The sequence below is a fragment of the Pseudophryne corroboree genome, chromosome 2 (genome assembly GCF_028390025.1).
Source record: "Pseudophryne corroboree isolate aPseCor3 chromosome 2, aPseCor3.hap2, whole genome shotgun sequence".
Lineage (NCBI taxonomy): Eukaryota > Metazoa > Chordata > Amphibia > Anura > Myobatrachidae > Pseudophryne > Pseudophryne corroboree.
Genome location: NC_086445.1, coordinates 24,229,966 through 24,253,309, shown reverse-complemented (window position 1 = coordinate 24,253,309; position 23,344 = coordinate 24,229,966). Strand labels below are relative to the sequence as shown.

Below are 23,344 nucleotides of genomic sequence, written 5' to 3'. Positions count from 1 at the left end.
TAGGGAAGGTAACTGTGATTTTAGCTTTCTCATCTGTCACAATAACCTGGTTTTGGGTGCATTTTTGTCCCCCAGAACATTAATTGGTAGTTTGTGCAACGGCTGGCTAATATATTTGGAAATTAATTTTTATTATTTACTGTACATATAAAAATAAGAAATACAGCGTTTTTGCAGCAATTTTCTTGTGTACGTTTTTTCATATAACTTTATTTTTGAAGACATTTTAAGGATACATTTTGCCAGTGGATAATAATTGCACTTGGAGAAGTTTTCCTATTGGACAGAAGGCTTGAGCAGTCCATAACTACCACGTTCTCTGTCAGTGGCCGACTGCCGTAACTCAGCATCAGAGATCAGTTCCCAATATAGCCGTTAATTCATATACCTGAGATATTCCTAACAGCATAAGATATAACCAATGATTTAAATAATGTTTGGTAAACATGACAAACAAGGGCCCTGGACTATGTATGGATTATATTCCTCAGCCTGCAGGTGATTATAAGCTATTATCTATTGACAGGTGAAATCGTTCTCACGCCCGGTGACCCGCGTTGGATTGGAGCATGGTGGTTGGGCTTTATTCTAGCCTCTTGCATTGTAGCTTTGGCTTCCATACCCTACTTCTTCTTCCCTAAAGAAATGCCGAAAGAGGTAAGCCCGCTATATACGGCCAGATATAGACTTTTCTGCTGTGAGACTTGAAAGAAATCACATAGGGGGGAGACTTATCAGAACTTAAAGGGAGATAACGGGGGGAAAGATAAAGTACTATCCAATCAGCTTCTGCCGTATTACAGGCTGTGTTTGCATTATGACCGGAGCTGATTGGTTAGTACGTCTTGTATCTCTCTTCAGGCCTTGATAAATACCTCCCTACACCCCAAGGGGTGAGATACCTAATGCCGGTGGTCAAATGACCAACCCGCGGCATCCAGACGTTTAGAATGCTGACAGGGGAGGAGCTAATTAATTTACCCCACCTCTAACCCAAACCCACCTGGGGTGGCGCTAGGGCTAAGATAGTGTGGGTGGCGGCTATGGCTAACTGCCCCTCTAGTGCCTAACCTTAACCCCTCCCCCCAATACTTACCCTTGGGATGTCGATGGCCGATGTTCCGGCGCCGGGATTCTGTGGGTCTCTGCAACTAACAATGGGCAAACTCACTAGTCCAGCTTTAAATTGAGATACTGTACAATGCTTTTCTCAAATGGTCCTAGTATGGCGGCAGCACCACCAATACAGCCCTCTACCAACCAATGGGCAAATGGAGATTCGCTAACTCATTACCGCTGACTCAAACTCAACCAAATAACTTTTCATCACAAAAGTCATTTTCTACTTTTTATTTTACTGTTGTATACCATTTGCAGTTCTAAATCATACAGGGTTACTGTAAAAGAAATATACACTTTCAACGTTTTATATTATACAAAGTATTATTGATATAGTCACAATACTTTGGAGTTAGGAGTCACTATAAAGGCAGGTAAGCAATGTAACACAGCAATGAGGAAGGCTAGTCAGATGCTTGGCTGCATTGGGAGAGGAATCAGCAGCAGAAAGAAAGAAGTAATAATGCCACTGTATAGGTCATTGGTACGGCCTCATCTAGAATACTGTGTTCAGTTCTGGAGGCCATATCTTCAGAAGGATATTAATACATTAGAGACTGTACAAAGAAGGGCAACTAAAATGGTGCCTGGCCTACATCACACAACATACCCAGAAAGACTAAGAAATCTCATTATGTATAGTATGGAGCAGAGAAGGGAAAGGGGGGACATTATAGAGACTTTCACATATATCAAGGGTTTTAACAAAGTTCAGGAGGGAAACATTCTCCAAATGAAGAGAAGCAATAGGACACGAGGACATGCACTGAGACTGGAGGGGGGGGGGGGGGAGGTTCAGGTGAAATGTGAGGAAAAATTACTTCACAGAAAGGGTAGTGGACAAGTGGAATAGCCTCCCATCAGAGGTGGTAGAGGCTAAGAATGTAGAGCAATTTAAACATGCTTGGGATAGGCATATGAATATCCTTACAAAGAATTAAGGTTCAAAAAGGGTTGAGATTACCTAAAGGATAAAATAAGGGGCAGACTAGATGGGCCAAGTGGTTCTTATCTGCCATCAAATTCTATGTTTCTATGTACTTACCTGGATATATAGTATATACAGTGAGTCTATAAGTTTCTATGACTATGGGGGTCATTCCGACCTGATCACACGCTAGGTTTTTTTCGCTGCAGTGCGATCAGGTCAAAATTCTGCAAAACGGCGCATGCGTATGCACCGCAATGTGCAGGCGCATTGTACAGGTACAAAGCGGATCGTTGCTGAGCGATGGATTTAACGAAGATTCCATTCGCACAGCCGATCGCAAGGAGATTGACAGGAAGAAGACGTTTGTGGGTGACAACTGACCATTTTCTGGGAGTGGTAGGGAAAATGTAGGCGTGTCCAAGCGTTTGCAGGGCGGGTGTCTGACGTCAATTCCGGCCCCGGACAGGCTGAAGTGATCACAGCGGCTGAGTAAGTTCTGGGCTACTCAGAAACTGCACAAAACGTTTTTTTGTACCGCTCGGCTGCAAAAGCGTTCGCACACTTGCAAAGCAAAAATACACTCCCCTATGGGTGGCGACTATCTGATCGCAGCGCTGCAATAAATAGCTAGCGAGCGATCAACTTGGAATGACCCCCCATGTCACCAATGTTCTGTGTGGAGCCTTTCATCACACGACAGATATCAATATGATAATTGGGTTCAGAATGCTCTTTTCCTGTATTTTGACTTTCTGAATAATACTTTGGTTTATATACAATGTTGAAAGTGTCTTTTATAGTAGCACTGTGTTGTGTAATGTTATTTCTACGATTCTATAACTCATCGCAATCGTCACAAACACATACAGCAGAAGTTACAGAACTTAGTGGTAACCGCTAGTAATAAGAGATATCGGTGGTCATTCCGAGTTGTTCGCTCGCTAGCAGTTTTTAGCAGCCGTGCAAACGCTATGCCGCCTCCCACTGGGAGTGTATTTTAGCTTCGAAGTGCGAACGAAAGGATTACAGAGCGGCTACAAAATAACTGTGTGCAGTTTCAAAGTAGAGATGAGCGCCTGAAATTTTTCGGGTTTTGTGTTTTGGTTTTGGGTTCGGTTCCGCGGCCGTGTTTTGGGTTCGAACGCGTTTTGGCAAAACCTCACCGAATTTTTTTTGTCGGATTCGGGTGTGTTTTGGATTCGGGTGTTTTTTTCCAAAAACATTAAAAAACAGCTTAAATCATAGAATTTGGGGGTCATTTTGATCCCAAAGTATTATTAACCTCAAAAACCATAATTTACACTCATTTTCAGTCTATTCTGAATACCTCACACCTCACAATATTATTTTTAGTCCTAAAATTTGCACCGAGGTCGCTGTGTGAGTAAGATAAGCGACCCTAGTGGCCGACACAAACACCGGGCCCATCTAGGAGTGGCACTGCAGTGTCACGCAGGATGTCCCTTCCAAAAAACCCTCCCCAAACAGCACATGACGCAAAGAAAAAAAGAGGCGCAATGAGGTAGCTGTGTGAGTAAGATTAGCGACCCTAGTGGCCGACACAAACACCGGGCCCATCTAGGAGTGGCACTGCAGTGTCACGCAGGATGGCCCTTCCAAAAAACCCTCCCCAAACAGCACATGACGCAAAGAAAAAAAGAGGCGCAATGAGGTAGCTGACTGTGTGAGTAAGATTAGCGACCCTAGTGGCCGACACAAACACCGGGCCCATCTAGGAGTGGCACTGCAGTGTCACGCAGGATGGCCCTTCCAAAAAACCCTCCCCAAACAGCACATGACGCAAAGAAAAAAAGAGGCGCAATGAGGTAGCTGACTGTGTGAGTAAGATTAGCGACCCTAGTGGCCGACACAAACACCGGGCCCATCTAGGAGTGGCACTGCAGTGTCACGCAGGATGTCCCTTCCAAAAAACCCTCCCCAAACAGCACATGACGCAAAGAAAAAAAGAGGCGCAATGAGGTAGCTGTGTGAGTAAGATTAGCGACCCTAGTGGCCGACACAAACACCGGGCCCATCTAGGAGTGGCACTGCAGTGTCACGCAGGATGTCCCTTCCAAAAAACCCTCCCCAAACAGCACATGACGCAAAGAAAAAAAGAGGCGCAATGAGGTAGCTGACTGTGTGAGTAAGATTAAGACAATTTTATTTTAGGTTTTGGAGTCCTTTTTTTACTGATATTTGGTGTTTTGGTTTTGACATGCTCTGTACTATGCCATTGGGCATCGGCCTTGGCAGACGACGTTGCTGGCATTTCATCGTCTCGGCCATGACTAGTGGCAGCAGCTTCAGCACGAGGTGGAAGTGGATCTTGATCTTTCCCTAATTTTGGAACCTCAACATTTTTGTTCTCCATATTTTAATAGGCACAACTAAAAGGCACCTCAGGTAAACAATGCAGATGGATGGATTGGATACTAGTATACAATTATGGACGGGCTGCCGAGTGCCGACACAGAGGTAGCCACAGCCGTGAACTACCGCACTGTACTGTGTCTGCTGCTAATATATAGACTGGTTGATAAAGAGATAGTATACTCGTAACTAGTATGTATGTATAAAGAAAGAAAAAAAAACCACGGTTAGGTCACTGGTATATACAATTATGGACGGGCTGCCGAGTGCCGACACAGAGGTAGCCACAGCCGTGAACTACCGCACTGTACTGTGTCTGCTGCTAATATATAGACTGGTTGATAAAGAGATAGTATACTCGTAACTAGTATGTATGTATAAAGAAAGAAAAAAAAACCACGGTTAGGTCACTGGTATATACAATTATGGACGGGCTGCCGAGTGCCGACACAGAGGTAGCCACAGCCGTGAACTACCGCACTGTACTGTGTCTGCTGCTAATATATAGACTGGTTGATAAAGAGATAGTATACTCGTAACTAGTATGTATGTATAAAGAAAGAAAAAAAAACCACGGTTAGGTCACTGGTATATACAATTATGGACGGGCTGCGGAGTGCCGACACAGAGGTAGCCACAGCCGTGAACTACCGCACTGTACTGTGTCTGCTGCTAATATATAGACTGGTTGATAAAGAGATAGTATACTCGTAACTAGTATGTATGTATAAAGAAAGAAAAAAAAACCACGGTTAGGTGGTATATACAATTATGGACGGGCTGCCGAGTGCCGACACAGAGGTAGCCACAGCCGTGAACTACCGCACTGTACTGTGTCTGCTGCTAATATATAGACTGGTTGATAAAGAGATAGTATACTCGTAACTAGTATGTATGTATAAAGAAAGAAAAAAAAACCACGGTTAGGTCACTGGTATATACAATTATGGACGGGCTGCCGAGTGCCGACACAGAGGTAGCCACAGCCGTGAACTACCGCACTGTACACTGGTTGATAAAGAGATAGTAGTATACTCGTAACAACTAGTATGACGACGGTATAAAGAATGAAAAAAAAACCACGGTTAGGTGGTATATAATACAATTATGGTTGGACGGACTGCCTGCCGAGTGCCGACACAGAGGTAGCCACAGCCGTGAACTACCGCACTGTACACTGGTTGATAAAGAGATAGTAGTATACTCGTAACAACTAGTATGACGACGGTATAAAGAATGAAAAAAAAAACCACGGTTAGGTGGTATATAATACAATTATGGTTGGACGGACTGCCTGCCGAGTGCCGACACAGAGGTAGCCACAGCCGTGAACTACCGCACTGTACACTGGTTGATAAAGAGATAGTAGTATACTCGTAACAACTAGTATGACGACGGTATAAAGAACGAAAAAAAAACCACGGTTAGGTGGTATATATTATAATACAATTATGGATGGACGGACTGCCTGCCGAGTTCCGACACAGAGGTAGCCACAGCCGTGAACTACCGCACTGTACACTGGTTGATAAAGAGATAGTAGTATACTCGTAACAACTAGTATGACGACGGTATAAAGAACGAAAAAAAAACCACGGTTAGGTGGTATATATTATAATACAATTATGGATGGACGGACTGCCTGCCGAGTTCCGACACAGAGGTAGCCACAGGCGTGAACTACCGCACTGTACACTGGTTGATAAAGAGATAGTAGTATACTCGTAACAACTAGTATGACTATGACGACGGTATAAAGAAAGAAAAAAAAAAACCACGGTTAGGTGGTATATAATACAATTATGGATGGACGGACTGCCTGCCGAGTGCCGACACAGAGGTAGCCACAGCCGTGAACTACCGCACTGTACTGTGTCTGCTGCTAATATAGACTGGTTGATAAAGAGATAGTATACAATACTACTAATATACTGGTGGTCAGGCACTGGTCACCACTAGTCACACTGGCAGTGGCACTCCTGCAGCAAAAGTGTGCACTGTTTAATTTTAATATAATATTATTTATCATGTACTCCTGGCTCCTGCTATAACAACCTGCAGTGCTCCCCAGTCTCCCCCACAATTATAAGCTTTATATACAATACATTGATGTGCAGCACACTGGGCTGAGCAGTGCACACAGACTGAGTCACTGTGTGACTGTGTATCGTTTTTTTCAGGCAGAGAACGGATATATTAAATAAAACAAACAACTGCACTGTCTCTGGTGGTCACTGGTCACTGTGGTCGTCAGTCACTAAACTCTGTCTGCACTCTGCACTCTCTTCTAATCTACAGTATCACAGCAATCTCTCTCTCTCTCTCTCTTCTAAATCTAATCTAAATGGAGAGGACGCCAGCCACGTCCTCTCCCTATGAATCTCAATGCACGTGTGAAAATGGCGGCGACGCGCGGCTCCTTATATAGAATCCGAGTCTCGCGATAGAATCCGAGCCTCGCGAGAATCCGACAGCGTCATGATGACGTTCGGGCGCGCTCGGGTTAACCGAGCAAGGCGGGAAGATCCGAGTCGCTCGGACCCGTGAAAAAAAAAGTGAAGTTCGTGCGGGTTCGGATTCAAAGAAACCGAACCCGCTCATCTCTATTTCAAAGTAGCTTCAGACCTACTCAGCGCTTGCGATCACTTCAGACCATTCAGTTTCTGTTTTGACATCACGAACACGCCCTGCGTTCGCCCAGCCACGCCTGCATTTTTCCGACCACTCCCTGAAAACGGTCAGTTGACACCCAGAAACGCCCACTTCATGTCAATCACTCTGCGGCGAGCACTGCGACTGAAATGCTTCGCTAGACCTTGTGTGAAACTACATAGTTCGTTGTAATAGTACGACGTGCGTGCGCATTGCGCCGCAGTGCCGATTTTTTGCCTGATCGCTGCGCAGCGAACGAAAGCAGCTAGCGATCAACTCGGAATGACCCCCATCATCCGTGTCAGGCGTCAAGTACAGGAGAACTGGTAGCGGCATGTAAATCTGCGCTGTCAGCTCCGCGATCTACATTCCCCTGGAGGGAGGATTAAATGCAGCCGGCAGCCTGTTACATTATACATCACCTTCTGTGTGTGCAGTATATTCTACATGATGGCCCTCATTCCGAGTCGTTCGCTCGGTAATTTTCTTCGCATCGCAGTGAAATTCCGCTTAGTACGCATGCGCAATATTCGCACTGCGACTGCGCCAAGTAATTTTACAATGAAGATAGTATTTTTACTCACGGCTTTTTCTTCGCTCTGGCGAACGTAGTGTGATTGACAGGAAATGGGTGTTACTGGGCGGAAACACGGCGTTTTCGGGGCGTGTGGATAAAAACGCTACCGTTTCCGGAAAAAACGCAGGAGTGGCCGGAGAAACGGGGGAGTGTCTGGGCGAACGCTGGGTATGTTTATGACGTCAAACCAGGAACGACAAGCACTGAACTGATCGCAGATGCCGAGTAAGTCTGAAGCTACTCTGAAACTGCTAAGTAGTTTGTAATCGCAATATTGCGAATACATCGGTCGCAATTTTAAGAAGCTAAGATTCACTCCCAGTAGGCGTAGGCTTAGCGTGAGCAACTCTGCTAAATTCGCCTTGCGAGCGAACGACTCGGAATGAGTGCCGATATATTCTACAGTGTCACCGCTGATTCCTCATTGTTAAAATGATATTTTCTGCATTTAATGAATAGGCCCCCCCATAGTGACTATACAGTGTCTCTGATTTCCTGAGAGGTAGGTGACATACTGGAGCTGAAGATGCTATTACGGATATGATAAAATGCGGTACGGTTAAACTGAAACGTTATCTAAGTGAAAACATTTTCTTTATAATGTATACGGTAATGTTCTTTTTAGTAGATGTGACTCTTATATAGCCAGCAGCTGGAGATAGCCTTGTTGTGCTGGCCTCTGAAGTGTGACGGCTGCATACACAGCTGGGGAGATAGCATTACTTGTTACAACGCCGCTGTAGCGCAGATAGATTCCGCTGACAGGGAACATGAGATCCAGGTACTAGAGGAAATCTGTGCAGACTGGTCTCATGTGAGTGCTGTGTGAGTTTGGGTCTCTGTAGTGTATGTATATATTATATGTGTGTGTATATATATATATATATATATATATATATATATATATGTGTGTGTGCTGTGTCTGGCACATTGCATCACAGTATAGGACATGTGATTAGGACACAGGAAAACAAATACTGGAGAAATTGTGGTTTGTCTGTTTTGCTAAATCCAGAGCAGCTAAGTATTGCTGACCCAGCGGCCTCTGTCGCGCTGATGACGCTGGGTGCTTATTCAGTATCAGTTATTTATATAGCGCACACATATACCTCAGTGTTACCTATAACATGTACACACACACATTACAGAGAATGTATCAGCCACATCAGCCCCTACTGCAGTGATGCTTACACTCTATGGGGAACATTTACTAAGCAGTGATAAGTGCAGAGAAGTGAGCCAGTGGAGAAATGTCTCCATCAACCAATCAGCAGCTCTGTATCATTTTATAGTATGCAAATTATAGATGTTACTTCAGTGCTGATTGGTTGCCATGGGCAACTTCTCCACTGGCTCACTTCTCCGCTCTAATCACTGCTTCGTAAATGTACCCCTGTATTCCCTATCATATGTACACACACACACATGGGTTTTTGTCAGACACTGAGTAACCTATGAGTATGTTGTTTTTTTTTGATTGTGAGAGGAAACCAGGGCACCTAGAAGAAGTCCACGCAAACCCGGTGAGAACTTGCAAACTCCACACATATGTCCTTCTCGTCAGTGCTCCATCAATATGAAAGAGCTAGGTTTGCCTTCCTGCCCTCTCCTGCCCATAATCATTTTCTGTAAAGGCCTAAAGATCTCCCCCGTTCTGTGGCGTAACTTTCCCTAAACGCGTGAAGAAGACGTGTGAGACACATGGGTCTGCCAGTAGGCATCAGTCGTCCTCTGTAAATGTGGTGAAGTGAGGAGGTTTGGCTGAGCCTTCCCTCAGTCCTATGGATTACATCAGCTGCATCACCGTCACTTCTACGAGCACAATTGATGCCCCAGTTGGGACATCAATCCCCCCAGTGCCCTCTTCCTTACTCTTTCCATACACTCATCCATTCAGTGCCCACCTGTGTGGATTCATGAAGACCTTGGGTGGGACGCATGAAAGCTTTTCTTTCCGGTCAAACCTCCAAAAATGGAAGTTTAGGTGCTTTTTATGGATGCACCAAGCTCCAGAATGCATCACTTTCCGGAGCTTGAACCTGATGGCTAACCCCAGTAGAAGCCTATGGCCTTCTTATCACACTCTAGGCTAAGTATCATCCCGATCGGTCACCAGGGAGCTGTGGGCAGGGCTATACGGAGAGGGGTCCCCTGCACTGCTCTCAGTAGGCGTGTGTGCCTCAATAGGGACCAATCAGAACATTGCGGCACAAGTGTGCTGTGTACCGGGATAGACTTATATGTAGGTAAGTGTCGATAATTAGTACTTCTTTGGACTGACATCTATAAATGTAGGTCACAGCTTTGGGAACCACTGTTGAGATTTCACAATGCCTAGGAGAAAATCATCAGCTGGTGGTGACAGGGCTGCGGGTAAAAGAATGCGCACTGCGAGAAGTAATGAGGGTAGCCTGGAGAGCGAACATTGGCTCTTAGAAGACCAAGGGGTATATTTACTAAAAGTCTATGTTTAGTCGATGTTTGGTCGATTTTGTGTTTAAGGGTGTAAATCACACATTTACCAACAGAAGATTTTTGACATCGTTTGAAATTTTTTTTAAAAAAATCATCTGTTAGTAAATGTGGAATTTAGACCCCGGAACACAAAATTGATAAAAAATCGACCCAACATCGACAAAAAATTGATCAAATCGACTTTTAGTAAATATTCCCCCAAGAGAGACATGCTTCTCCGCGACACACAGATGCTCTGCAGCAGAGACGTTCTCACCTACCCTTACATAGACATCTGAAAAAAATGCGGCTCACCTCTCTTCGCGAATTGCGCGCTCTTGTATAAATAGGCAGAATGAAAGAAGAATTGGTAAAATACGTGCAACCAATAGCTTTACACGTATAAAACATTTTTCCAACACCCTCTACCCCACCCTATATATTACCAAAAACCCTAGGTGACCGACTTCCGTTACCACCGGCTTCCAGCCGAGCGCGGTTGGGTACTGCAGCTGGTTTAATAATAAATAGACAGTGTCAGTGACAATCAAATGAGGTCTGGGGTGTTTAGGAACAAAACTGAACAAGCCTGACGCTGTGGGACATGTGGTTCTCTTTTGTTGTGAAATTCAGTGTTTCTTTGTTTCTGTATTTACATCACTTGTGTGTTATATATACTGTAGGAGCAAAGATCAGACTTATAATGCTGGAATGTGTATAATATGATGTTTACGTCTGCAATGCCCTTTAACGCCAGTGGAAACACGTGTAACGATTACACAATGTGGTTGTGTTGCGTGTTGCCTGGATGGAAGAGGAATAGACACATTTCCCACTTCCTTTATTTTAATAATAACAGCAGATTTTATAATCCAGTTTAGTATCCTGTGAAGGGGAATCTTCAAATTCAATTATATTGTTATTATTGGGTAAATATCTGCAACTACAATATTACATGCGGGAACAGTACAGTATGTACATTGTATCTACCGCCAGTCCTGTGTAGTACATTGCACCTGGCACAGAATGCAAGAAGTCCTGGGAGTTACTGTATGAGACACTCTAACGACACAGCACATATTAGCGTACTGTCACTTTAACAAACCATTTATCATTTTGTTTGTTGTTAACTTCATTGTTATTTTGTTTATGTTTTGCTAACAGTGACTTAGAAGAAGATCTGGTTAATTAAAGGCCACTGAGCTTAAATTGTATTTGCAACATTTGTACCAGTTTATTAAGCTATTTACTAAGCTTTGGATGGAGATAAAGTGGTGATAGATAAAGTACCAGCCAATCAGCTCCTAACTGTCATGTCACAGACTGGGTTTGAAAAATGACAGTTAGGAGCTGATTGGCTGCTACTTTATTTACATTCACTTTATCTCCGTCCAAGGCTTAGGGGGACATTTACTAAGCAGTGATAAAAGTGAGAAGTGCAGAAGTTGCCCATGGCAACCAATCAGCTGCTCTGTATACTTTTATAGTATGCAAATTATAAATGTTACGTCAATGCTGACTGGTTGCCATGGGCAACTTCTCCACTGGCTCACTTCTTCTTTTATCACTGCTTAGTACATGTCCCCCTTATTACATAGACACCAGGAAATGCTGAGGAACCTCTCCTCTAGGACACATTTTCATCCATGAACCTTACAAATATATGTTAGAATTTGGGGAGCATGAGATCAGTCACCGCAACTCAGGACAGAGCATTCAGTCCAGAGAGATGTGCAAGCAATACCCCTTTCACTCCTCCGCAATAACCCGCGTTCTTGCCGGCTTAACATGGGCCGTGGCTCGGTGTGGAAGGGTCCCCAAAAAAAGAACCCAGGTCCAGTGACCTGGGAATCCAACCTGGGTAGCCAGCAGGATTGGACCTGGAAAGTACCAGGGTAAAGGTGCAATGAGATCGGGTGACCCGGGTCATCTGACCCAGATCCCGTTTGAAGTATAGGAAGAGCTGATTTCCCGGAGGCTTGGAGATGATGTCATCTCCAAGAGATGATGTCATCTCCAAGAGCCGACAGAACAGTTATGTGCTGTGTAAACGGGGCTGACCCGGGTTATTCCTGGGTGGGAGCCGCTGTGTGGGTGGGGTTTACCCCGGGTCGGACCCGGGAAATTTGGTGTGAAAGGTATGTAAATCTGTACCAGTGGGACTTGGGGGCCAAGTTAATTTTTTCTCTGTTAATTGCAGTCATTCTCTGGCAGTTAATAAGATGATAACTTAATAAAGGAATCACAACGCGGCTCCTCTTTTCTTTTATTTTGCATTTGGATAACACCAAGAATCCAGCCAGCACCGTTCTTGTAATCGTATGTAAGAATTAATGACATTGATACAATATAACGTTTAGTTCCCGGCGCACGGCGCGCAGTCATGCGGAATAACTTTGACATTCTCCCATTTTTCATTAACTTCGCCCTATATTTGAAAGGAAACATCCGAGGCCTCTCCGCTCTCCTAGGATTTAATAGCACGTGTTCCTTTATTTATTTTCCAGCTGGAAGCCGCTGAGGACGCAGATGAGAATAAAGGCGACCTGATGGAAGTGTTTTCAAACACGTCTGATCCAAATGAATCCGTCTCATTGGTAAAATTTGTCAAAGGTAAAGCACCTCTGCAACGGCAAATAATTCATGATATACAGTACTAGGGACCCATGAAGGCGTTTACTGGGCTCCGCAGTGCGTTGGAACGGAAACTGAACAGAAAAACATTGGGAAGTTCCAAAGGGCGGAGAAAAGGGAAGAGTTGGTTATTATAGCAAACAGCCAAACTATGTGGCCACCCTCCTAAAACTAAAACTAACCCTTCCTCCGCCGCAGCCTAACCCTAAACACCCCCGATGGTGCCTAAACCTAACCCTCCCTTATAGCAGCCTAAACCTAACCCGATACACTCCCACCTCCCCCCTGCACTCGGCCTATCCCTAACCCTCTACGCTTTAAGAGAGGAGGAGGCAGTCTCCTCCATTCAGGCCCCGTCCTCTCTGCTGGCAGCGCTGTAGAGTCTGAGCACTAGGGGGCTCAGACTCTACAGCGCATGCACCGATCTCCAGGAAAATGGTGCGGTGGCCATTTTCCCAGCGATTTAGTCTACTGCGCATGCGCAGGTGTGTGGCCCCCTGAGGGATGAGGTGCAGTGTGTGCGGTGTGGGCTTCCCCTAGACTCAGGGGCCTGTGTGCACCACACACACTGCAGCCATTATAAATATTCCAGTGCCTCCGCCCCCATGCTGAACCTAAGACACCCCTCCCCCCCCCCCCCCCCCCCCACACCCAGAGCTTACCAGTGTGGAGTCCCAGCAGTTGTTCGTTCAGGATTCTGGAGTTCGGGGACCCAACGCCAGCATTTTGCTCCATGTCGGAATCCTGTATCGGTACCTTGGGCCTAATTCAGATTTGATCGCTGGGCAGCGGTTTTTGCAGTCCTGTGATCAGATAGTCGCCACCTACAGGGGGAGTGTGTTTTAGCTGTGCAAGTGTGCGATCGCATGTGTAGCTGAGCTGCTTGTGCAGTCTCTGCGCAGCCCAGGACTTACTCCCCCTGTACAATGGAATCCTGCTGATCGGGGCCGAAGCTGAAGTCAGACACCCTCCGTGAAAACGCCTGAGCCCATCTGCATTTTTCCGGACACTCCCTGAAAACAGTCAGTTGCCACCCACAAACGCCCGCTTCCTGTCAATCTCCTTGCAAACGCCCGTGCCAATGGACCCTTCGCACCATCCTGGTGCAGGGCGCCGATGCCCGTTGCAGCCGTGGCAACGCGCCATCGCAGTGAGATGCATACGCATGCGCAGTTCGGATCTGATCGCCCGCTGTTGCGATAACGCACAGCAGTGATCAGATCTGAATGACCCCCCTAGACCATATCCATTTCTAATATGTGCATAAAGACCTTCGCACATCGGGGTCATTCCGAGTTGTTCACTCGTTGCCGTTTTTCAAAACGCAGTGATTAGGTGGAAAATGCGCATGGTACGCAGCGCGCATGCGCTAAGTATTTTAACATCAAGCGAAGCAATTTTACACAGGTCTGAGCAACGCTTTTTAGTCACTGTGCTGATCGGTGAGTAATTGACAGGAAAGGGGCGTTTTTGGGGGTAACTGAGCATTTTCAGGGAGTGTGGTAAAAAACGCAGGCGTGTCAAGTAAAAACTCGTGAGTGTCTGGAGAAACGGGGGAGTGGCTGGCCGAACGCAGGGCGTGTTTGTGACGTCAAACTAGGAACTAAACGGACTGAGCTGATCGCAATATGTGAGTAGGTCTGGAGCTACTCAGAAACTGCAAAGAATTATTTATTAGCAGTTCTGCTAATCTTTCGTTCGCTATTCTGCTAAGATTAGATACACTCCCAGAGGGCGGCGGCCTAGCGTGTGCAATGCTGCTAAAAGCAGCTAGCGAGTGAACAACTCGGAATGAGGGCCATAGGCCCTCATTCCGAGTTGATCGCTCACTAGCTACTTTTTGCCGCCATGCAAACGCATAGTCGCCGCCCACGGGGAGGTGTATTTTCGCTTTGCCATTGTGCGAACGCATGTGCAGCCGAACGGGACGAAAAGTTTTTTTTGTAGTTTCTGAGTAGCCCAGAACTTACTCAGCCGCTCGATCACTTCAGCCTGTCTGGGACCGAAACTGACGTCAGACACCCGCCCTGCAAACACCTGGACATGCCTGCGTTTTCCCTACCACTCCCATAAAACGGCCAGTTGACACCCATAAACGCCCTCTTCCTGTCAATCTCCTTGCGATCGACTGTGCGAATGGATTCGTCGCTAGAAGCATTGCACAGCAACAATGCTGTTTGTACCCGTACGACGCGCGTGCGCATTGCGGTGCATACGCATGCGCAGTTTTGACGTTCTTTTAACTGGTCGCTGCGTTGCGAAAATCGGCAGCGAGCGATCAACTCGGAATGACCCCCATACTTCACGTGAATGTTTACAGCACAGATATAGGCTAAATCCACTTTTTGATATAAATCATGCATGACTCACTCGCACTGTGACTCACACTCATTGGCACAGCGACCTCACCAGCCGTCTCCACTCCCTGAGTCATAGCATTAAACGTTACGACTAGATGTCCAAAAGGAATTACGCCATGATATTATTGGGACGCCAGGTCATAACTAATTATTTGCAAAGTTATAAAAATATAAATAATTGTCCACCCCAAGAAGGAGGAGATATTGCATCTACTGTAGCACGGCTGAAACTGTAGCCATCCCAGAGGTACTGGTGATGACAATGGTGCCCGCGCCCCTGAACATGGCGGTAGAGGTACAGCCTGCATTGTACAGAATAGCAGAGCGGGGCCCAGACAGGGAGTAGTTAGCATTACACCCCTGAGACGGGGGAACGGCACCAAGCAATTTCCAAGTTCAATTTCATTAGTCACTTTGAGGATGTAACTTACACCCCTGAATTAATAAGAGTCTGGGGAGCCCCTATGTAGTCATTTCTCATTTCAGTCTCATTAGTCACTTCTAGGCTGTTACTACAGATCTGCCCTTTGTGTCTGATTTCATTTCTTTTATTTTTTTATTGCAAATAGTTTTGCACATCATCTAATATAGATGAATAAACGGAGACACAAAGCTGCAGTTTGAGGGATTAGATAATAATATATCGATAAGTATTTTCATATAACAAAAATAGGGAAACATTTACTGATGAACATGATGCGGGGGATGGAACTGAATTTCCAGGCACCATGCCAGCAATTCCATCAGTATAAGCTCTGCTGGGGGTTATGGTTCACGCTTGCCAAAGACTAAGCAAAAATAAAAATAGGAAAATCCCTGTTTTTCTTGGCAGAGAAGAACGCTATAAAACACCTTTAAATTGTCCCTGTCATTTACATAAACTTAAAATAGCCACTTTGTCAATCATTCACTAGGAATTGGTGCCTCAGGGATATTTGACCCTGCAATGACCCAACGACATCACTAGATCCTAATCCAAGTAGTGGGGGGGGAGCTTAAATATTGGTTGTCCCCACACAATGGCTGCCTGCGCCATAAGCAGGTGATAGGGGCGCATTCCATGATCATTTGTTAAGCTTAGACCATGATTTAAAGCAACACACTATAAAACATTCAATGCCCTCATCAGTACATTATTTATTTATTTATTCATTCATTCATTCATTCAGTTAGTTAGTTAGTTAGTTGGGTTCGGTATGATATAAGGTGCATACACACTTGCAGAGAAAATGAGCAACGGCACTCATTTTCCCCCTTCCTGAGTGACGTCGCTCATTTTCCCCCTTCCTGAGTGACGTCGCTCATTTTCCCCCTTCCTGAGTGACGTCGCTCATTTTCCCCCTTCCTGAGTGACGTCGTTCATTTTCCTCCTTCCTGAGTGACGTCGCTCATTTTCCCCCTTCCTGAGTGACGTCGCTCATTTTCACCCTTCCTGAGTGACGGCACTCATTTTCCCCCTTCCTGAGCGACGGCACTAATTTTCCCCCCTTCCTGAGCGACGGCGCTCATTTTCCCCCTTCCTGAGCGACAGTGCTCATTTTCACCCTTAATGAGCGACGTCGCTCATTTTCCCCCTTCCTGAGCGACATTGCTCATTTCCCCCATTCCTGAGCGACAGTGCTCATTTCCCCCATTCCTGAGCGACAGCGCTCATTTCACCACTTCCTGAGTGACGGCGCTCATTTTCACCCTTCCTGAGCGACGGCGCTCATTTTCACCCTTCCTGAGCGACGTTGCACATTTTCCCCTTCCTGTTTTCCCCCTTTCTGAGCGACGGTGCTCATTTTCCCCCTTCCTGAGCGACGGTGCTCATTTTTCCCCTTCCTGAGCGACGGCGCTCATTTCCCCCTTTCCTGAGCGACGTCGCTCATTCTCACTCTTCCTGAGCGACGTTGCTCATTTTCCCCCTTCCTAAGCGACGTCGATCATTTCCCCCCTTCCTGAGCGACGGCGCTCATTTCCCCCCTTCCTGAGCGACGTCGCTCATTTTCACCCTTCCTGAGCGACAACGCTCATTTTCCCCTTTCCTGAGCGACGTTGCTCATTTTCCCCCTTCCTGAGTGACGTCGCTCATTTTCCCCCTTCCTGAGGGACGGCACTCATTTTCCCCCTTCCTGAGGGACGGCACTCATTCTCCCCCTTCCTGAGCGACGGCACTCATTTCCCCCCCTTGCTGAGCGATGGCGCTCATTTTCCCCCTTTCTGAGCGACGGTGCTCATTTTCCCCCTTCCTGAACGACGGCGCTCATTTCCCCCCTTCCTGAGTGACGTCACTCATTTCTCCCCCTTCCTGAGCGACGTTGCTCATTTTCCCCCTTCCTGAGCGACTTCGCTCATTTTCCCCCTTTCTGAGCGACGGCGCTCATTTCCCCCCTTCCTGAGCGACGGCGCTCATTTCCCCCCTTCCTGAGTGACGGCGCTTATTTTCACCGTTCCTGAGCGACGTTGCACATTTTCCTCCTTCCTGAGCGACAGCGCTCATTTTCCCCCTTCCTGAGCGACAGCACTCATTTTCCCCCTTCCTGAGCGACTTCGCTCATTTTCCCCCTTCCTGAGTGACGGCGCTCATTTTCCCCCTTCCTGAGCGACGGCGCTCATTTCCCCCCTTCCTGAGCGACGGCGCTCATTTCCCCCCTTCCTGAGCGACGGCGCTCATTTTCTTGGCAAGTGTGTATGCCGCCAGTGACGAGCGGTGCGCGGCCCCACGGGTCGGCAATGACCCTCGCTGTCGGATGTGCTGAGTCACTCACTGACTGACTCACTCACTCACTGACTCATCACTAATTCTCTTACTTCCCAGTATGTTAGGAAGATGAAATGTAGCACAGGTATTCTTCAGGTGGGAAATAGGAAAACAACGTAATTAGAATTTTAATAAACCTCCCCTAAGGGGATGAACAGGGGGGTGACATAATGACATCATTACTGATGCGTGGCTTGTGTTGCATGAACGATAACGCCCAAACGCACAATCGGATCAAAATTAGGATTGCACCTCCAGTGTGTAGAATTTAATAAACTGCAAAAATGGTCCTGTCACTTTTTACCGTATCTGCTACGGGTGCTCCTCGGGTAACGCCAAGAACCATGGACTAATATTTATTTACATTATGACATCTTAAATTTACATCTCTATAGATGTACCAAATTTCTAACACTCATTTATATGTACAACCATAAAAATCCGAAACTCCTGTGCAGAGAACGGGTGGAGCAGCTAGTCCCAAATAAACATTCTCCGTCCATGATTATGACATCACTGACTTTCTACATACCTTTCCCAAATAGAATACACAGTAACAGGCAGACACATAAGGATATAATTTGGAAGTCTCAGATGTAGAGAGAGAAAGAAGAGAAAGAGAAAGTTCCAGCCAATCAGCTCCTGTCATTTTTCAAATACAGCCTGTAACATGGCAGTTGAGAGCTGATAGGTTGGTGCTCTATTTATCTCTACTTTATCTCTTTAACATTATCTGTCTGTCTGTCTGTCTGTCTGTTTGTCTGTCTGTCTATCAAATAAAGTATGTGTCTGGATTCACAATTCGTTTTGTTATTTTCTCTTATCTTCCATCTCAGTTTTTCCAAAGGTATTATTGAGAACGCTTAAAAATCCGGTGTATATTTTGATCGTCTTGGCGCAAGCAAACATGTCTGCCAAGGTATGCGGTCTGGCTACGTTCATGGCCAAATTTCTGGAGAGACAGTTCTCCATCACTGCTTCCTTGGCCAACCTGATGATAGGTGAGTATGCAGTACTTTGCTTTGGATTTAGGTCAACTATTATGAAGGTTTCTGTTATCTAGAGATTTTGTTTGCTCATAAAAAAGTCCCAATAAAGTGGTGGAAAGTTTAGAGAAATGCCAATAAGTCATTCATTACAAACAATCTGTTGGAAAAGTTCCATGGCAGTTGTGGCGAAACGCGTTGGTCAGGGCTTACCACACACGCTTATGCTATTTTGCTGCGGATGGCGTACAGTAGGACGGCTTGGATATATTGCCACCCTCTGTGCTATTACAGGGGTTCCCAAACTCGGTCCTCAAGGACCTTCAACTGTTCATGTTTTCCAGGTCACCCAGCAGGTGCACAGGTGTATTCATTACTCACTGACACATTTTAGAAGATCCACAGGCGGAGCTAATTATTTCACTTGTGGTTCTGTGAGGTGAACTGGAAAATGGGAAGTGTTGGGGGTCCTGAGGACCGAGTTTGGGAACCACTGGTCTACTTCTGAGACTGTTTCAATACAGACATACTGAATCAACACTTTGGCCACCTTGAACTACGCCAAGCTGGTAACTTTATCTTTAAAGGCCATATACTTATACCATATACTTTTGGCCCCTAAAGACATTCGTCTAATTAAGAATTTCTACATACAGCAATTCCCATTTTTATTTAGCGTTCAGCGACCTGCAGATTAACCCATTACTGTTTTTTTATTGGTGTAATGACTATTTCTTAGTTATTGTTATTTTGTTTCTAACAATTATTAAATTTAATTGCAAGCTCTCTGACTCCTATTGATTACATTTATTTATCTTATTAACACTCTCTGTGGTTATGGGAGCGCTGCCTGCGTTATTTTTCCAGGCGAGCGATTAGCGAGCCGCCTGCAATCAGGAATACAAAGTAGCTTTGTCTTCAATTTACTTTAATTCAATTTAAAATAAATTAAGGCAAACGATTAGACGTGAATCACGACCACAAACTCGATTTACTTCTATATCAAATAATGGTGTCGCTATGTAACACAGTCATAATAAACAATTAGGAAGGCAAACTCAACTTTGTAAAATAAATGTGAATGATGCCAATGGCAGGGGTGCTGAATTTAGCTACGATGATTGTGAACCATCAGAATTTTGCAAGAATATAGGGGGGAATTGGATTGTCTACAAAAACTGGGTAATTTGTCACAAGTATACTATTTATGCATGTCCGCCGAAAATGTGCGCTCCCATTTTTTGAACTGTCCAAATGTACGAAAACGGGATTTGCGCAATAATTCTTGCCAGCAAAACAAGTGAAAACTAAGGGGGTCATTCCGAGTTGATTGCTAGCTGAAAATGTTCGCTGCGCTGCGATTAAGTAAAAACCCGGCACTTATGCGTATGCGGCGCAGTGCGCACGCACGACGTACTTTCACAACGCCCGATGTATTTTCACACAAGGTCTAGCGAAGCTCTTCAGCCGCAATGGCCGCCGCAGAGTGATTGACATGCAGTGGGCGTTTCTGGGTGTCAACTGACCGTTTTCAGGTAGTGCTCGAAAAAACGCAGGCGTTCCAGGAAAAGCACAGGCGTGGCTGGGCGAACGCAGGGCGTGTTTGTGACGTTGAATCCGGAATTGAATGGTCTGAAGTGATCGCAAGCGCTGAGTAGGTCTGAAGCTACTCAGAAACTGCACAATTTTTTTTTGTAGCTGTTCTGCGATCCTTTCGTTCGCACTTCTGCTAATCCATAATACACTCCCAGAGGGCAGCGGCATAGTGTTTGCACGGCTGCTAAAAATTGCTAGCAAGCGATCAACTCGGAATGACCCCCTAAGTGTAGGTGAAAATGGGGAAATCTGCTTGTACCCCCCAAAAAAGCCAAACTAGTATAGGATAACAGTATGGAAGTGTCATAATAAAAGTATTTGGGGTAATTAAATAGTGTCAAACGGCTGTTAGAGGCATTTTTCTTAAAAAGTTAAAAAATGATGGCAAGTGCTATTTTACTGTACTTAAATTAGGGGTACATAAAGTGTGTATAAGTATATACTGTGGGGGTTTTACAGGTTGCTTTGCTAATCGATGTGACCGCATTAATCCCAGCGGCGGCTGCAGTGCACAGGTCCCGTCCTGCGCGTGTGGTAGCAGCCAATGCGATCTTATTAATATTAATAATAGTAAGTGCATATATATGTATTGAATGAAACAGCACAGCAATGGAATATATTGTAAATGGATTCTTCACCTGTTCTCTGGGGGTCATTCCAAGTTGGTCGCTTGCTAGCAGAGTTTCGCTGCCATGCAAACGCTATGCAAACGCTATGCCGCCGCCCACTGGGAGTGTATTTTAGCTTAGCAGAAGTGTTTACGCTTTTCATCGCAGAATGGCTACAAAAATAATTTTGTGCAGTTTTAGAGCAGCTCAAAACTTACTCAGCGCAGACCATTCAGTTCCGGATTTGACGTCACAAACACGCCTGCGTTTTTCCGAACACTCTCTGAAAGCGGTCAGTTGCCACCCAGAAACGCCCCCTTCCTGTCAATTACTCTGCGGCAGCCAGTGCGACTGAAATGCATCGCTAGACCCTGTGTGAAACTACATCGATCGTTGTAATAGTACGTCGCGCGTGCGCATTGAGCCGCATACGCATGCGCAGAAGTGCCGTCTTTTTAGCCTCATTGCTGAACAGCGACCAAATGCAGCTAGCGATCACCTCGGAATGACCACCTGTGTTCGCTCCTGGTATCGCTGTGATCGTTACTGTATGAGAACAGATGTGGCCGCGCAGTTACGTTGTGTGACGCCACCTTGTCCTCCTCAGGGGCTGTGAACATCCCTGGAGCTATGATCGGTATAGTCATTGGTGGACTTATAATGAAGAGGTTCCGTTTGTCCCCGAAGCAGTGCGGAGCGATGTGTGTGTGTGCGGTGTTCTGCTGCATCCTGTTTAGTATTCCTCTGATCTTCCTGGGATGCTCAACGCAGAAGTTCGCCAGCCCGAATTCTGACCAGCACTTGAGGTAAGAGAGACTCCAGATAGTCTGCTATAAAGGTATTATTGTCACCACAGCATTATATAGGAATATAAGCTGACACATGAAGAATAATAAGTGACAAAGCACCAGCCAATCAGCTCGTAACTGCCATGTTACAGGTTTGTTTTTGAAAAATGACAGGAGCTGATTGGTTGGCAGTTTATCACCGTGCAATGTATCACTCTCCAAGGCTTGATAAATCTGAACCCTAATTATATGCAGATTTCAGTGCATTGAGACACAGGAACTGTCCTGGAAAGTTCATATGTAGCCTGGGAAATGCTGACAATCTCAGAATGATGATAATACGGTTAGGGTGCAGGACAGGAAGGTTAGGGTCAGGCACTAGGAGAAGTATTAGGTTTAGGCACAAGGGGGAGCGATGAGGGATAGGGGAACTGCAGTATATTCACCGGAACGCTGGCACATCAGATGACTCCGCCGGGAACTCCACCTCACGTGACCCCGGAACCTGGAATCTGCTGCTGAAGACACCGCTGCCATCGGGACCATCTTAGACACGACAGACCCCCATGTGCAATTTGTTGACACTCTCTCATGTCGACATTTCAGCTGTGTAGAAATGATGATTGTCGACGTGTCAATATTTACATGCTAAGCATGTTGACATTTTCTCACGTCAGTTTTGTCAGTAGTTACATCTTGTGGCATACCGAAGCCGGTCCAAGCTCCTCACCTGAAATACACTAATGTACAGGACTGCTATCAGAAATTGCGGGGCCCGGGACTGGCAAAATAAACAGCCCCCCCCCCAGCAGAAAAAAAAAGGTTCTGCCACACCGCTCCACCCCTATGTGATGTCACACATCATGACGTTACATATAGGGGGAGCATTGCGGACCTGCAAAACGATTCACAGAGCTGATGCACAGGGAAGGCTTGTTGTGCATCGGCCCGCTGTTGTTGTGCTGCCTGTGCAGCTCTCCAGGTATTGGTGGTGAGAACCAGGGGTGGACCCCCTCTTTATAAAGGCCCGGGACTGCAGTCCCCGCAGTCCCCCCCTGGTGGCTCTCCTGCTTATGGATAGCGAATGCCTCGGTATGTCTCTGTCATATACAGTATGTGCAGATCTGTCATTTGTGGCTGTTCTGCAAACTGCTGACATTTGGAATGCGTAGTATTATTATACATTATATCACCCAGTCAGCATGTTTCTAAGGACCTCATTCATGTTTGTCCGCTAGTGCATTCGCAACTGCGATTATCTAGGTGACAGAACTGTTAATGTTAGCGATTAAAGTTGTCGCCCAGAAATGAGAAGAGACGCTTGAAGGGGCCATGCAAACTGCGCACACATTCACAGCCCATAGCAAACACGAGGAACGGCGAAGTTAAGGGTTGCCTTAAAGCTACGCAGACTGGCCGCGGCAGTAGCTACGCTGGCGCCATGTTTATCTGCATACATCTTCGCAGCTAGTGGCAAATGCACGCCCAAAAACTCTCCATGACACGTCTGTGTTTTTGCCGTC

At 45.9% G+C, this 23,344-nt stretch overlaps 1 protein-coding gene across 1 annotated transcript in view; it reads left to right on the top strand.

Annotated features, from left to right (window-relative positions):
* Positions 1–23,344, top strand: part of SLCO2B1 (solute carrier organic anion transporter family member 2B1) — a 149,541-nt gene that overhangs the window by 82,802 nt on the left and 43,395 nt on the right. Inside the window, exons 7-10 of the mRNA XM_063950909.1 lie at positions 527–657; positions 12,614–12,719; positions 18,680–18,844; positions 21,641–21,839. Of these exons, the coding sequence (XP_063806979.1) occupies positions 527–657; positions 12,614–12,719; positions 18,680–18,844; positions 21,641–21,839 (601 nt within the window). The remainder of the gene's footprint in view (positions 1–526; positions 658–12,613; positions 12,720–18,679; positions 18,845–21,640; positions 21,840–23,344) is intronic.